General features: G+C 59.4%; 1 protein-coding gene across 8 annotated transcripts in view; it reads right to left on the bottom strand.

Moving 5' to 3' along the window:
* Positions 1-14,553, bottom strand: part of ARAP3 (ArfGAP with RhoGAP domain, ankyrin repeat and PH domain 3) — a 77,091-nt gene that overhangs the window by 20,600 nt on the left and 41,938 nt on the right. For 2 of the 8 annotated variants that reach the window (XM_073356183.1, XM_073356181.1), the window contains 12 exons: positions 13,884-14,028; positions 13,734-13,802; positions 12,452-12,526; positions 9,976-10,090; positions 9,141-9,269; positions 8,203-8,336; positions 7,564-7,646; positions 7,105-7,140; positions 5,265-5,328; positions 5,033-5,170; positions 3,390-3,428; positions 221-1,570 (listed from right to left, as the gene is read on the bottom strand). In XM_073356183.1, coding sequence (XP_073212284.1) covers positions 956-1,570; positions 3,390-3,428; positions 5,033-5,170; positions 5,265-5,328; positions 7,105-7,140; positions 7,564-7,646; positions 8,203-8,336; positions 9,141-9,269; positions 9,976-10,090; positions 12,452-12,526; positions 13,734-13,802; positions 13,884-14,028 — 1,642 coding nt within the window. In that variant the 3' untranslated portion in view covers positions 221-955. Of the gene's footprint in view, positions 1-220; positions 1,571-3,389; positions 3,484-5,032; positions 5,171-5,264; positions 5,329-7,104; positions 7,141-7,563; positions 7,647-8,202; positions 8,337-9,140; positions 9,270-9,975; positions 10,091-12,451; positions 12,527-13,733; positions 13,803-13,883; positions 14,029-14,553 lie in introns of those variants that run through there. The other 6 variants (XM_073356184.1, XM_073356185.1, XM_073356182.1 and 3 more) reach the window with 6 other exon arrangements.

Here is a 14,553-nt window from a genome sequence, read left to right on the forward strand (position 1 = left end):
ATGGAGCCATTGATCACTACCCGTTGAGCCCGACAATCTAGCCAGCTTTCTACCCACCTTATAGTCCTTCCACAGGCAGAGAATATAAAAGGCCCTGAAAACCTCTCCATCTTCTCTTCAGTCCTGCTTCTGACCTCTGGAGGAACCTTGCTACAAACCAAAGCTCTGAACAAAGGACTGAATGACCCATCCCAGCTGTGGATGCACTCCAGAGACTTGATTTGAAACTGCAGTTTATTCCATCACAGCTACAAGCCTGACCCAAGAACTTTGCCATGACTGTATGTAATTGATTTCATTTAACTAATTCTAGCTCTCATCTATATCTTTTTCCTTTTATAAATAAACCTTTAGATTTTAGATTCTAAAGGACCAGCAACAGCATGATTTGTGGGTAAGATCTGATTTGTCTATTGACATGGGTCTGGGGCTTGGTCTTTTGGGATCGACAGAACTTTTTCTTTTACTGGGATACTGGTTTTCATAACCATTTGTCCCCATAACAAGTGGCACTGGTGGTGATACTGGAAAACTGGAGTGTCTAAGAGAATTGCTTGTGTGACTTGTGGTTAGCCAGTGGGTTAAAACCAAAGTCCTCTCTGTTTGGCTGGTTTGGTGTGCCTTAAAAGTGGAGAAACCCCAGCCTTGGGCTGTAACTGCCCTGCTCTAAGCAGTTTGTCCTGAATTGGTACAGGCTGTAACTGCCCTGCTCTAAGCAGTTTGTCCTGAATTGGTACTCTCAGCAGTGTCCCACCAAAGGCAGCATCGTTACACAGGGCTGGAGGCTTGAATGCTGTGTCCCATCCCGGGGTGGCTCGCTCAGCTCCTCAGGGTTGGGGGAGGCAGGGGCACAGCAGTCAGCCCTGGGAATACCAGGTGGGGAGTGAGGCAGGAGTGTCCAGAGAGGGCTCAGGTATCACAGGATGGAATCTGTGGCTGTCCCTAACACGCACGGTCACGTGACCTGCTGCTCAGGCCCGTCTGCTTGGCACTCGTTCTTCTTGAGGATGATGCTGCTGAGTTCCTGAATGAGTTTCTCATTCATGGGTGATGGCAGCTGGGCACTCCTCTTCCTGGCACCATCCTGCAGGGGCTCGGGGCTGGGAGACAGCTCCAGGGGAAGGGGCAGCAGCGCAGTGTGCGGGTTCCGAGTCCAGTTCTGCTCCCTCCCCACAGCAGGCAGATTGCGGGGCAGCTCCATGTTTCTCTCGAGCGAGGCTGTTTGGGTGGCTCTGAGCCCAGGGGACCTGTCCCACCCCGGGGCCTTTTCAGGCTCCAGGGTCAGGCCCCTTTCAAGGGAAAGTGACTTGGTGAAGTGGGCGCCAGACGCTCTCTGCTCTGGGCTGATGGGCTGGGTGGAGTGAAGTGCTGGGGGCGCAGGCTGCTCTGGGAACAGGACCGGCTTCTTGGATCTGTCCACAGCGGGCACCTGGGAGAGCTCGGCCAGGAGGCCTCCGTCCAGCCCCAGCGGGGCCAGCACTGGGAAGTCGCCCACCTCCTCGTAGACAGGCTCCGTGTCCGCTGCCTCCTCCTGCTGCTCCTCTACCGAGTCCTGGTGCAGCTTCATGGGCTGAGCGAGGGCCAAGGGGAGAGAGGGGAGAGGGCTGGGAACCGTACCCCATGCTTCCTGGGCGAGTCCCCTGCAGTACCCAGCCCTGCCCCGGGGCCAAGCAGCAGGGGGCCCAGACCCAGGGAACACTGCGCAGGACTGATCCCTTCTGGGGGGCAGAGAGAGAGGGCAAGTACCTACAGACCCTCACTGTGCACCAAGCACAGGAGCAGCAGGTGCTGCCAGGGAGCGGGAGCAGGGCCTTTCTGGGATGTCTGCCAGCGGGGAGGCAGGGGGGAGGTGTGAGCCCCCGGTTGCTGCCCCTGCTTCAGGGGGAGCTGCTGGATCCAAGAGGCTCCTGTGCCTGACTCATATCAGAGGGTCTAGCCTCCCCCAGGCCTGGGCTGGCCCTAGGCAGGAGGGGCTTCTGCTGCCACTCTGGGGCCTTCTCAGCCACCAGCTTTGCCTAAGACAAGGCTGGGAGCAGCCAGGGGCTAGGACAAAGGGTGTGCCAGCTGCATCCTCCTCTGCCCCGCCTGACACCACCCTCAGTGCCTGCCCAGCCAGACTTTGCCTGGGTGAAAGGGGTCCGTGGCCAGGCACCCAGAGCAGGGCCTAGACCAAGCCTGAGCTGGAGTGATCAGCTGGATGGATATATTCTGTCCCTGACCTAGGCCCACTGGCTGAGAGTGCTCCCGTTTGTACCCACAGCTGGAGCTGTGCCACCAGGGGCAGCGACCCCAGAGCAGGGGGCAGGATGACAGCAGCCCAGGAACCTGGGGTACAATACGCAGGATGTGCAAGCTAACGCTACCCCTCCCCCCTCCCAGCATGGCTGCTGTCCCCCACTGGCTTGTTCCCTGGGCTGGCTTTCAAGGCAGAGGCAGCTGGTAGACCTTCTGCATCACAGCTCCTGGTGCAGCACAGACCCTATTCAGCACCAACTGGAGCCATTCTGAGTGCCAGGCCCTGCCTCTCCCAGCCCAACTCGGCCACGCTGCCTCCACCCTCCAGCTCCTTCCCAACTTGTCGGGAGACTCCAGCGTGTGGTCGAGACAGAGCACAAAGCCATGCATAACCACCCACCCATGCCAGCTCTAGCCACCCGCGTGTGGAAGGAGCATGCCGCTCAGACTCCCCTGGCAGCCCTGGGCTGGCAAGATGGGGCCAGCTGACTCCAAACACATGGGGGGAAAGGGGGATGAAAACAGTCCTTTCCTGCTGACACCCCAGATGTGCCCTTGGGGCAACCTGACCTGAGCAGTGACATCACAGCACAGAGCACCTGTGGGGCTCTCAGCAACAGCAGGGAGTGTTGGAACGATGTTAACACCTGCCTGGCGCTCGCTGGATGGGGCTGCATCGCCCATCTCTGGGCTGGGATGCGGCAGCCGTTGGACAGCACATGGTAACAGCCATTTGGGGCAGCAAAGAAAGGGGACTCCCATGCCCAACTGAAGGGGCAGAGGAATCTAGGGAGGCCAAGTGGACTGACCCAGATTCGAATTTGGCCAGGACACCAAAGCTTGAGAGAAAGGGCCTGGGATCTCTAAGGAGTGCAAGTGGCTAGGACCTCCGCTTCCCAGTCCATGCTCCTCAGAGCTAGGTTCCCAGCCCATGCACAGCCTCCGGGCATGGCACTGCACTGGCCATGCCTGGGTCGGCACTGCCAGGAAAGCAGATTGCCCATGGGGTGTAAGCTGAGGCCCTGCAGTGCAATGGAAGCACTGTGACTGCAGCTAATCCAGAGCTCCCCGGGCTACCCTGGGCATGGCACAGCACAGCAAGGCACAAAGCAAAGCACCCTGCGGAAACATGCAGCCCACATGCAGATACTTACAAAGAACATAGACAAAGTCCTTCGCGTATGCAGGCGGCGCTAGAAACAGAGGGAGACGGGGAGAGTAAGCGACTGCCAGTGCAGAGGGGTTGGGCTGCAGGAAAGGGGAAAGCAAACCCCTCACGTGGGGCCAGGCAGGACATACTGCTACGCACAGGGGTGCACGGCTCACTGTGCAGCAGGGCTGGGACCTCTGCACAGACACAGCCTCACCCACAGGCACAGACACAGCCCTGGGGACAGTCCCCCCCTGCAGACACAGCCCTGCAGGCAGCCCCCGCAGAAGCGCCCCCAACCACAGACCTGGCCCCCACTCACTCTATCCCCCCGTCCCTCTGTCACTCACTCTCCCCACCCTCACTCTCTTGCTCGTTTTCACCAGGCTGGCTCAGGGGGTTGGGGTGCGGGAGGACATGAGGGCTCCAGCTGGGGGTGTGGGCTCTGGGGTGGGGCCAGAAATGAGGAGTTCTGGGTGCAAGAAGGGGCTCGAGGCTGAGGCAGTGGGTTGGAATGCAAGAGGGGGTGAGGGCTCCGGCGTGGGGCCAGGGATGAGGGGTTTGGGGTGCAGGACGGGGCTCCCAGATGGCGGGTGGAGCCAGATGGGAGGTGGAGCCGAGGGGGTTTAGAGTACGGGAGGGGGCTCTGAGTGAGGCAAGGGGTTGGGGTGTGGGAGGAGGTATGGGCTCTGGGCTGGGGGTGTGGGCTCTGGGGTGGGGCCAGAAATGAGGGGCTCAGGGTGTGGGAGGGTGCTTCGGGCTGGGGCAGGTGGTTGGAGAGCAGAGGGGGGTTGAGAGCTCTGGCTGGGGATGTGGGCTCTGGGGGGAAGGGGCTGGGGATGAGAGGTTTGGGATGCAGGAGGGTGCTCCGGGCTGGGACTAAGGGGTTTGGGGTGCGGGATGGGCAGTGAGGGCTGCAGCTGGGGGTGTAGGTTCGGGGGCAGGGCCGGAGATGAGGGGAAGAGGGGGAACAGGGCTGGGGCAGGGGGTTGGGGCCTGGGACAGGGTCAGGGGTGCAAGCTCCAGGCAGCGCTTACCTCAAGCAGCTCCCGGAAGCAGCAGCATGTCCCCCGTCCCGCTTCTATGTGGAGGTGTGGCCAGGCAGGGGGGGACACAGGGGGGACATGCTGGCTACTTCCCAGGAGCTGCATGGCATGGACGCTAGCAGGGAGCCTGCCAGCCCCGCTGTGCAGTGCCACCAACCGGACAGTCAACGGCCCGGTCAGCAGTGCTGATCGGAATCACCTGGATCCCTTTTTGACTGGGCATTCTGGTCGAAAACCAGATACCTGGTCACCATAGCCGCCCTCCCCCCACAGACGCGGTCTCGCAGGCAGCCTCCCCCCACACTCCGCGAAGACGTGGCCCCACCCACAGACACGGACTCGCCGATAGCAACCCCCCCATGCAGATGCGGCCCCGTCTGCAAACACAGCCCCACCCACACCCTGTCCAGCCCCAGCCCCACTCACACCCAGATCACCCCCTGCCCAGCCCAGCCCAGCTCTCACACCCGCAGCACAGAGAGGCAGCCCTGCACGACGGACACAGACTGCAGCACCCCTGCATGTTTCACTGGTTCTCCCCTGAGGCTGTCTGGAGCTGGGTGGGGGTGTTTGGAGGTGGCGGGTGCTGGCGCTCTCTTACCAGGGTCTGGTTGGCAGAGAGCATGGTGGCATCTGTATTGTCTCCCCGCAGAGGGATCAGGGGCATGGTGCCAAACTTCTGCTTGGCGAGGTCAGAGGAGGAGCGCCGCCGCATGATCACTGGGCGCAGGTCATCGTGCTGCATGAGAGTGCCAACAAGTCACTGCTTGGTGTTCCCAGCCCCCACCCTGTCCTAGGCCCACTACATGCCTGGCACACCGGCTCTCACCCACCTGAGCCTTCAGAATGCTTGTGGTCCAGTCCCACAGCTCGGCCTGCCCCATGCACGCCAGGTACCTGCAGAGCCAGAGGAGACACTGGCTAGATATTGGGGACCTGGCACCTGCTGCTATCCACAGAGAGAAGTGCTACCCCAGGGCAGCTCGCTGTGATGGCATCAGCCAGCTGCAGGGCTCTGCCCGCCTGGCTCTCAGCTCCCCCAGGGGCTGCCTGAAGATGGGAAGTTCCTCACACAGGGGCCGGGGGCTGGGAGCCCAGCAGGGATCAGCTCACCCCACAGCCCGGGGATCTCTAACTAGCACCAATGCCAGCACCGCCTCCCTTTAGTGCTGAGAACTTTGTGCACAGTCACAATCCCCAGTGTTGTGGCTCCCCCAGTGCACGGCACGGGCATGTGAGGGGAGACAGCTGGCAGCCCAGCCCTGCCCCCCAGACTCTCTGGCTGTGGGGAAGTTACCATTCTCAGCCTTCATGCTGCACAGCCACAGGGTCACATGCACTGAAGGGGAAAGAAAAAGGAAGTGGCTTGGCTGGTGTCACACAGCCTGCTTGTATCATCCCTAGCAGTACTGCCAGCTACCAGCCCCGAGCTGGACCGGGCCGCTGGGACTGCTGGCTGCTCAGCACCGCTCCAGCAGAGCACAGGGGCAGGGACAGTGCTCTGGGGGCTGGCAGTTGGGGCAAGGGGTGCACAGCTGACCTAGGGATACCGTGTAGAGCAGTGTGCGATGCAATGAGCTCATGGAGGTAGTGGGAACATGCCATCAGGACCACGCGCCCTGGCAGGCTCACTGGGTGGGGATCCAGACTGTGAGAAAAGACCAGGGGATGGACAAGCATCTGGCCCATCACAGGGGATGGGCTGGGGCCAGCAGACTCTAGACTGGAACCGGGGGTGCGGGAGGCCACGTGCTGGGCGCTCTTAAAGGCGCAGTGCATGGTGGGCCCTAGAGCCCCAGAGCAAGTCTGGACAGTCTGGAAAAATCAAGTGGGGTGAAATCAAGCAGTGAATTCAGGGACAGAGGCCGGTGCACACACGTGTGTATGCAGCACAGGGAGCAGGGGCCAGTGGGGGAGAGTGGAGCGCAGGGAGCAGGCAGTATCCATGCTGCTGATGCTCTGCAGTCTGTGCCCCCAGGATGGGCAGCTAGTGGCTCTGGCAGAACCTGGCTGCCCATGCAGTCAGTCAGGGCTTGCTTATTTCCAGGCTCAGTAGGTGTGCTGAAGGCCCCGTGCCCAGCTGGGGCCAGGGAAATCAGCAAACAGAGGGTGTGAGTGCACGCATACACACAAACAAAAGATGTCTGCGCACCCAAGCAGGGGTTGTGCACGCACATAGACACCCACAGGGCATCACACACAAAGGATGTATGTGCACACAGGGTACACGCACAGAGGGCACATGCGCACACACACACACGTGCAGGTGCAGCAGAATGTTTGAAGCAGAGACACAATTTGCTTTCCCATTTTCGGGGGTCTATGCAACTTCCCTGCCAAGGTCCCTCTGCTTCCGCTCCAACAGCTGGGGCTGCCAGCCCAGCCTGCAGCCTCAATAACCACTGGGGCCTGGTGAGAGCCAGACACTCCCACTGCCGCACCCTCCTGTGCGCAAGCCTGGTCTGTGCTGTGATTCCATGTCACTGCGCCCCTGCCTGGGTGCTCTCAGCTTCCAGCTCCCCAAGTCAGATTCCTGACCCCTACTTGCCAGGGCTGGGGGAAGGGGGATCCCGATGGCCTGACTAGAGCTGGGGATGCCGAGCAGCAGGCCATGGCTACAGGGACCCTGGCGTCCTGCGTCCCTGGGGCGAGGGGACCGCACGAGATACTCACAGCTGCTGCTTGTCCAGGATCAGAGTGAATCCCCACCTAGAGCAGAGGGACACAAGGCACAGTCAGGCCATGGCAGGTGCTAGAGCCAGAGCTCAGTTGTGGGGCGGGGTTTGAACTGGGGGTTGCAGTGTCTGAGCTGGGGCAGACTGGCAGGTCCCTACCAGGTGGGTTCTGGAGCTGAGGCTTGGGGCACTGCAGCTGGGCGATGGGATTAGAGCTCGCCTAGCACAAGGGGGGTTGAATCAGGGCTCCACCTGGTGGAGGTTACGCCCTGAGCTGTAGGACAAGTCTGGGGTAGGGTTAGGGGTAGCGCCAGGCAAACGGGCCCAGGAAGCGGGGGTGCTGGCAGAGGCTAGGCACAGTGCTGGGGCCGGCTCTGGGCAGAGGGTGCGGGGAGGTTACCGTCAGGGCAGGTGTTACCGCTCAAAAGGCTCCTGCACCCCGGAGCCCAACTCTTACTGGGACGGCGGCTTCAGCTTCTTCCGAATCCCCATGTAAACCTTGGCCATGTCGAGGGGCCACTCCCGCTCCGGCCGGGCACTCTGGGAAGCGAGAGCCAGACAGACAATCAGCCCTGCCCATGGACACTCCCCATCCCCCCAGCCCAGCCCTGCCCTGCCCTCCCCTCCCCTGGCCCCACCCTGCCCTCCCCTTTCTGCCAGCTCCCCTCCACCAGCCCTGCACTCACTCTCTGCCAGCACCTCTCCCACACTAGCCCAGCCCTTCCAGCCTTGCTGGCACCCCTCTCTTCCTCTCTCTGAGGCCTCCTATCCGCACCTGCCCCAGGGATGTGACAGGGCCCCAAGACTTGGGGTGTGTGAGGGGCACAGAGAGAATCCAGAACCTTCCCCTGACACGAGCTGGTCGAACGGCCGCCCCTCAGAGCCTGGTCTGGCAGCCCCTCCCCCCGGACTGCACGCCCCATTCCTGTGGCTGGAGGCAGGGCAGGCGTTGGCCTGGCTGCCCAATCTCTGGGAGAGCTTTCCACCACAGGAGAGGGGGGCCCTGATCCCAGGGGCCGTGGCAGGCCCGCTCCTAGCCCAGCACTGACCATGTGTCTGGGCTGCCCCGGAGGGCCAGGTCTGGGTCCTGCTTTACCCTTTTCTCCTTCAGCAGCAGCAGCTTGTGATCCTGGATGACAAAGTATCGCTCCTGAAACTTGCAGCCCAGGAGTTTGGGGGGCTCCTCCCGACACTTCAGCACCCCACACTTGGGGCTCTTGCGCTTGGCACCTGCACGAAAGGGGAGAACAAGAGGGTGAGGAATATCCTGGGCACCCAGAGAGAGGGCCTGGGCAGGGCAGGAGCAGGCTGGGGATGGGGATTAGGAGCGCAAGGGGTTGGGGGGGGTGTCAGACAATAGTGGGGGGCAAACAGTAGGAGCGGGGGGGGGGTCAGACAATAGGAGCAGAGGCTGGGGGAAGGGGGATCCCGAGGCCCTGGGATCAAGGCCCCCCTCGCCCTGGCTCTGTCCCCCTGGTTTCCCTGAGGGAGTCGCTGGTTCACAGCCCTGGCTGGCTCTGAGCGTCACTAACAGGACAAGTCTTTTTTCACCTCCAGGGTGTGAGGACTGGCCCAGCCTGGGGCCGTGGCATCACAGCTCACTCAGCGGCCTGTGCACTCCCAGCCTGCAGCCTAAGTCACACAACAGGCACTGACTGCCCCCCTGCAGGCAGCCTCAGCACAGGCCACAGACTGTGCGGGCCATGGGGACCAGCCAGTGCCACTGTTCTGGGTCCCATGGCTGGGCTGGGCCAGGCCAGGGCCAAGGGTCAGAGCCATGGGCAAGGAAGGGCCTGACAGAGGCCATGGGCAGGGGGATCTGTGGCCAAGCCGGGCTGGGGCCATGGTCAGGGGAAGCTGGGGCCAGGGCCAGACCCAGACTGGGGCCATGGGCAGGGGGAGCTGGGGCCAGGGCTGGACTGGAGCCATGGGCAGCAGGAGCTGGCCTTGCTGCATGTGCTGCACTCTATTCTGCAGGAATGGCCATGGGCTCATGCAGGGCCTTGCAGCCCAGACATGGCAGGTGGCGCTTACCTGTGAAGAGACAGCTGCCTTCTCCAATGGGAACCTTCCTCACCAACAGGTAGGCGGTACTGGGCTCAGGCAGCTTACACCACTGCAGAGCCTGCTCCAGGACCTTCTCCTTGGGGTGTAGGGGGCGCTCTAGGGAGAGGAAAGGAGGCCGTTTGCACCCCGGGCAGCAGAGGAACTGCCCTGGGCCCTGAGGCCAGGGAGGGTCCAGCTCCCTCAGCAGGGCCAGGCCCACCACAGCTCAGACAGGGCCGGTGCTGCCCTGCTGTGCCAGGGCGCGGGGCTGTCAGAAGGCGTGGGCACCCCCTGCCTCCACAGCATCTGGGGCTGTGTAGGCAGGGAGAGGGGATCCAAAGTGTGAGCGCTGCATGGATGGAATGGTCCAACCTTCCTCCCCTCACAGTCCTATGGGCCTCCGCCCAGCATCCGCCCCCAATGGTAAACGACCACCCCCATTCCCATGGAGAAGTGCTGTCCCCATTCAGCCCCCACTCCAATAACGAAAGGCCATTCCCATCCCTCCCCGTCTCCACCGCCACTCACCCAGCCCCTGCCCCCATGGTGAGGTGCCACCCTCACTACTCACCTGGCCCCCCATCCTAATAGATAGATAACACTCCCATCACCCAGCCAGCCCCCCAATGGAGAAGCACCCCTGTCACTCAGCCAGCCCCTACCCCCAATGGAGAGATGCCCCCGTCACCCAGCCAACCCTCAGCCCTCCCAGTGGAGAAGCACCCCCATTACTCAGCTAGTCCCCGCTCCCCCAGTGGAGAAATGCCCCTGTCACACAGCCATCCCCCAGCCCCCACAGTGGAGAGGAGCCTCCGTCACTCACCCAGCTCCCCATTCTCCAGGGCCTCGAAGGTCAGCCAGATGTCCAGGCTCGCTGACACGTTGCGCATCTCCAGTACCTGATTGGTCAGCTCCTCCGCCGTCATGGTAGGTGACACCTATGGGGAGCGCAGAGATCAGCTCGTGCCCAGTCTCCACCCCAGGCCAAGGACTGGCCTGAGCCCTCTAGGCACCACCGAGTCTGTTGGCAGCAGGATGGGAATTAGCAAGAGAGAGGCATGCCCAGGCGGACCCTGGACTTCAGAAAAGCAGACTTTGACTCCCTCAGGGAACTGATGGGCAGGATCCCCTGGGAGAATAACATGAGGGGGAAAGGAGTCCAGGAGAACTGTTTGTATTTTAAAGAATCCTTACTGAGGTTGCAGGAACAAACCATCCCGATGTGTAGAAAGAATAGTAAATACAGCAGGTGACCAGCTTGGCTTAACAGTGAAATCCTCACTGATCTTAAACACAAAAAAGAAGCTTACAAGAAGTGGAAGCTTGGACAAATGACTAGGGAGGAGTATAAAAATATTGCTCAGGCATGCAGGAGTGAAATCAGGAAGGCCAAATCACACTTGGAGTTGCAGCTTGTTAAGGGTAACAAGAAGGGTTTCTACAGGTATGTTAGCAACAAGAAGGTGGTCAGGGAAAGTGTGGGACCCTTACTGAATGGGGGAGGCAACCTAGTGACGGAGGATGCGGAAAAAGCTAATGTACTCAATGCTTTTTTTGTCTCTGTCTTCATGAACAAGGTCAGCTTCCAGACTACTGCACTGGGCAGCACAGTATGGGGAGGAGGTGACCAGCCCTCTGTGGAGAAAGTTCAGGACTATTTAGAAAAGCTGGACGAGCACAAGTCCATGGGGCTAGATGCGCTGCATCCGAGAGTGCTAAAGGAGTTGGCGGATGTGATTGCAGAGCCATTGGCCATTATCTTTGAAAACTCATAGCGATCGGGGGAGATCTCGGATGACTGGAAAAAGGCTAATGTAGTGCCCATCTTTAAAAAAGGGAAGGAGGAGGATCCGGGGAACTACAGGCCAGTCAGCCTCACCTCAGTCCCTGGAAAAATCGTGGAGCAAGTCCTCAAGGAATCAATTTTGAAGCACTTCGAGGAGAGGAAAGTGATCAGGAACAGCCAGCGTGGATTCACCAAGGGCAAGTCATGCCTGACTAATCTAATTGCCTTCTGTGATGAGATAACTGGCTCTGTGGATATGTTATTCCTTGACTTTAGCAAAGCTTTTGATACGGTCTCCCACAGTATTCTTGCCAGCAATTTAAAGAAGTATGGGCTGGATGAAGGACTATAAGGTGGATAGAAAGCTGGCTAGATCGTCTCAATGGGTCGTGATCAATGGCTCCATGTCTAGTTGGCAGCCAGTATCAAGCGGAATGCCACAAGGGTCAGTCCTGGGGCCGGTTTTGTTCAATATCTTCATTAATGATCTGGAGGATGGCGTGGATTGCACCCTCAGCAAGTTTGCAGATGACACTAAACTGGGAAGAGTGGTAGATACGCTGGCGGGTAGGGATAGGATAGAGGGACCTAGACAAATTGGAGGATTGGGCCAAAAGAAATCTGATGAGGTTCAACAAGGACAAGTGCAGAGTCCTGCACTTAGGATGGAAGAATCCCATGCACTGCTACAGACTAGGGACCGAATGGCTCGGCAGCCATTCTGCAGAAAAGGACTGACGGGTTACAGTGGACAGGAAGCTGGATAGGAGTCAACAGTGTGCCCTTGTTGCCAAGAAGGCTAACAGCATTTTGGGCTATATAAGTATGAGCATTGCCAGCATATTTGGCACTGGTGAGACCTCATCTGGAGAACTGTGTCCAGTTTTGGACCCCACACTACAAGAAGGATGTGGAAAAATTGGAAAGTGTCCAGCGAAGGGCAACAAAAATTATTAGGGGGCTGGAACACATGACTTATGAGGAGAGGCTGAGGGAACTGGGATTATTTAGTCTGCAGAAGAGAAAAATCAGGGAGTTTGATAGCTGCTTTCAACTACATGAAAGGGGGTTCCAAAGAGGATGGTCTAGACTGTTCTCAGTGGTAGCAGATGACAGAACAAGGAGCAATGGTCTCAAGTTGCAGTGGGGGAGGTATAGGTTGGATATTAGGACACACTATTTCACTAGGAGGGTAGTGAAGCACTGGAATGCGTTACCTAACGAGGTGGTGGAATCTCCTTCCTTAGGAGTTTTTAAGGTCAGACTTGACAAAGCCCTGGCTGGGATGATTTAGTTGGGGATTGGTCCTGCTTTGAGCAGGGGGTCGGACTAGATGACCTCCTGAGTCCTTTCCAACCCTGATATTCTATGATTTTATGATCTCCAAACCCTGCAGGGCAGCTCTGGCCCCCTGAAGGTTCCCTCCCAGCGGACAGCGAGGCCGGGACACTGAGGGTGGGCGATGCAGCTGCCCTGCCTGAGCCATGGCTGCAGCCAAGACATACTCACTCACCTTCAGGGTGACACAGCAGTCGGGCAGCTTCTGCTCCAGGTAAACCTCAATGATGAGATCTCCAGCCTGAGAGAGCTGCGGGGAGAGATGGCAGAGGGTGGGCAAAGCCTGGGCCAAGTGCTGGACTGGGAGGCTGGCATCGGTGCGGCTGAGCCAGCAGCTCACAGCATCTGCCTGCAGGGAGCTGAGGAAGGGGCTGCTTGCGTCCAGAGTGGCTTCATGCTGTGACCGGTGCCGGGGGTGAGAAGGGTGGGGGTTACAAAGCAGGTTGGGGGCCCCACCCACCTGGGAGAGGGACCAGGAGAGCGAGGGCCTGGGGCAGGGCGATGGGGGGAGGCAGGGCCCTTTCCTGTTCCTGGGGAGGCCTCGTAAGAGATTATCTCATTGCAGAGCGAACACAGGGCCCATTGTGTGGCTAGGGCAGCCCATGCTGGAGCTGGGATCCATGCAGGGACAGCAGGACTTGCAGCTAGGGCAGGGGTGGGCAAAATTTTTGGGCCAAGGGCCACATCTGGGTGGGGAAATTGTATGCAGGGCCGGGGCAGGGGGTGGGCGTGCGGGAGGGAGTGCGGGGTGTGGGAGGGGGTGCAGTGTGCAGGAACGGGCTCAGGGCAAGGGATTGGGGCAGAGGAGGTGTGGGGTGTATGAGGGGACTCAGGGAAGGGGGTTGGGGTGCAGGAGGGGTGCAGAGTGCAGGATGGGGCTCAGGGCAGGGGTGTAGGAGGGGTGCAGACTGTGGGAGGGAGCTCAGGGCAGGGGGTTGGGTGAAGGAGGGGGGTGGGGTGCAACAGGGGGCTCAGGGCAGGGAGTTGGGCTGCAGGAGGGGTTCGGGCTCCAGCTTAAAGCGGCTTCGGGGTGGCAGCGGTGTGCACCGGGCCCAGGGCAGGCTCCCTGCATGCCTGCCCTGGCCCCATGCCACGCTGCTCCGGGAAGCAGCCCCCACTCAGAAGCGGCCGGCACTGCGTGGCAAGGGCAATGCACAGAGCCCTCTGCCCTACCTCCTCCAAACCGCAGGGACGTGGTGCTGGCCAATTCTGAGAGTGGCGCGGGGCCTGCGGCACCACGGGGGGCAATCCCATGGGCCGGATCCAAAGTCCTGAGGGGCCGGATCCGGCCTGCGGGCTGTAGTTTGCCCACCCCTGAGCTAGGGGCCATGTGCTGGGCTGCTCTCCAGCTGTCTGCCTCCACCATGGAAGCTCACCGATGTCCATGGGCCCAGGCAGAGGCCGATGGACAAATCAGCAGGAGGATCCAAGATATGGGGAGTGCATGGAGTGAGTACCTGCACATCCCTCCAGGTGGTGATGAGGCTGTTCTCTAGATCCATCTGTGACACCTGGTCCTCGTCAATCTAGCGGGCAAGAGAAGGGATGTGAGGTGCAGGAGGGAGAGGAGACAGTCCTGGGGGAGGCAGGGCGAGTGGGGGGCTTACGTTGAAAATGCGGACATAGTTGTCAATCAGGTCCTCCATCACCTTGACCTCATCCCCTTTGCCATCTGTCTGGAAAAGGCTGGGAGCAAAGAGCAGTGACAGGTTCTTGGTGTTCATCTGATTGAAGTCAGCACATTTCTGCACGCTGCAAGCCGGGGCAGAGAGAGAGAGAGAGATTGAGATTTCTGAGCGTGTGCCCAGCAGCCCCAGCGTGGGATGAGGCTGGGCCGCTCAGGACCACCCACCCAGCTGCTGGAGTCAGGCAGAACTTCTTGTTCTAAACCTTTTTCTAACTTCCATGAAAAAAAAGGTCACAGGGTTATGAAATTTTCCACTTTTCTCATCAAAACATAAAACTAAAAACTTTAATTTCAATACTTTGAATGTCAAGTTTTTGGCCTTTTGTTCCCCCTTTTGGTCACTGAATGCACTTGAACGTGCAATGGCCTCAGAGTGGGTTTCCCCTACTTCCTCCAATTTCTCTCTGTGTTCATTGTAACATTTCCACCTTGAGAAAAGTCACATAGCAGCAAAGGGCAGAATTGACTGGTATCTGGCTGCTCCGTGATTCCTCTGGCATCAGGAAAGTTTTGAAAAGTTACAAAGTAATAAAAGGAAGATGGAAAGAAGATGAAAGTGTGAAGCCCCAACTGTGGGACATCCACCATTT

The sequence above is a fragment of the Lepidochelys kempii genome, chromosome 8, assembly GCF_965140265.1.
Source record: "Lepidochelys kempii isolate rLepKem1 chromosome 8, rLepKem1.hap2, whole genome shotgun sequence".
Classification (NCBI taxonomy): Eukaryota; Metazoa; Chordata; order Testudines; family Cheloniidae; genus Lepidochelys; species Lepidochelys kempii.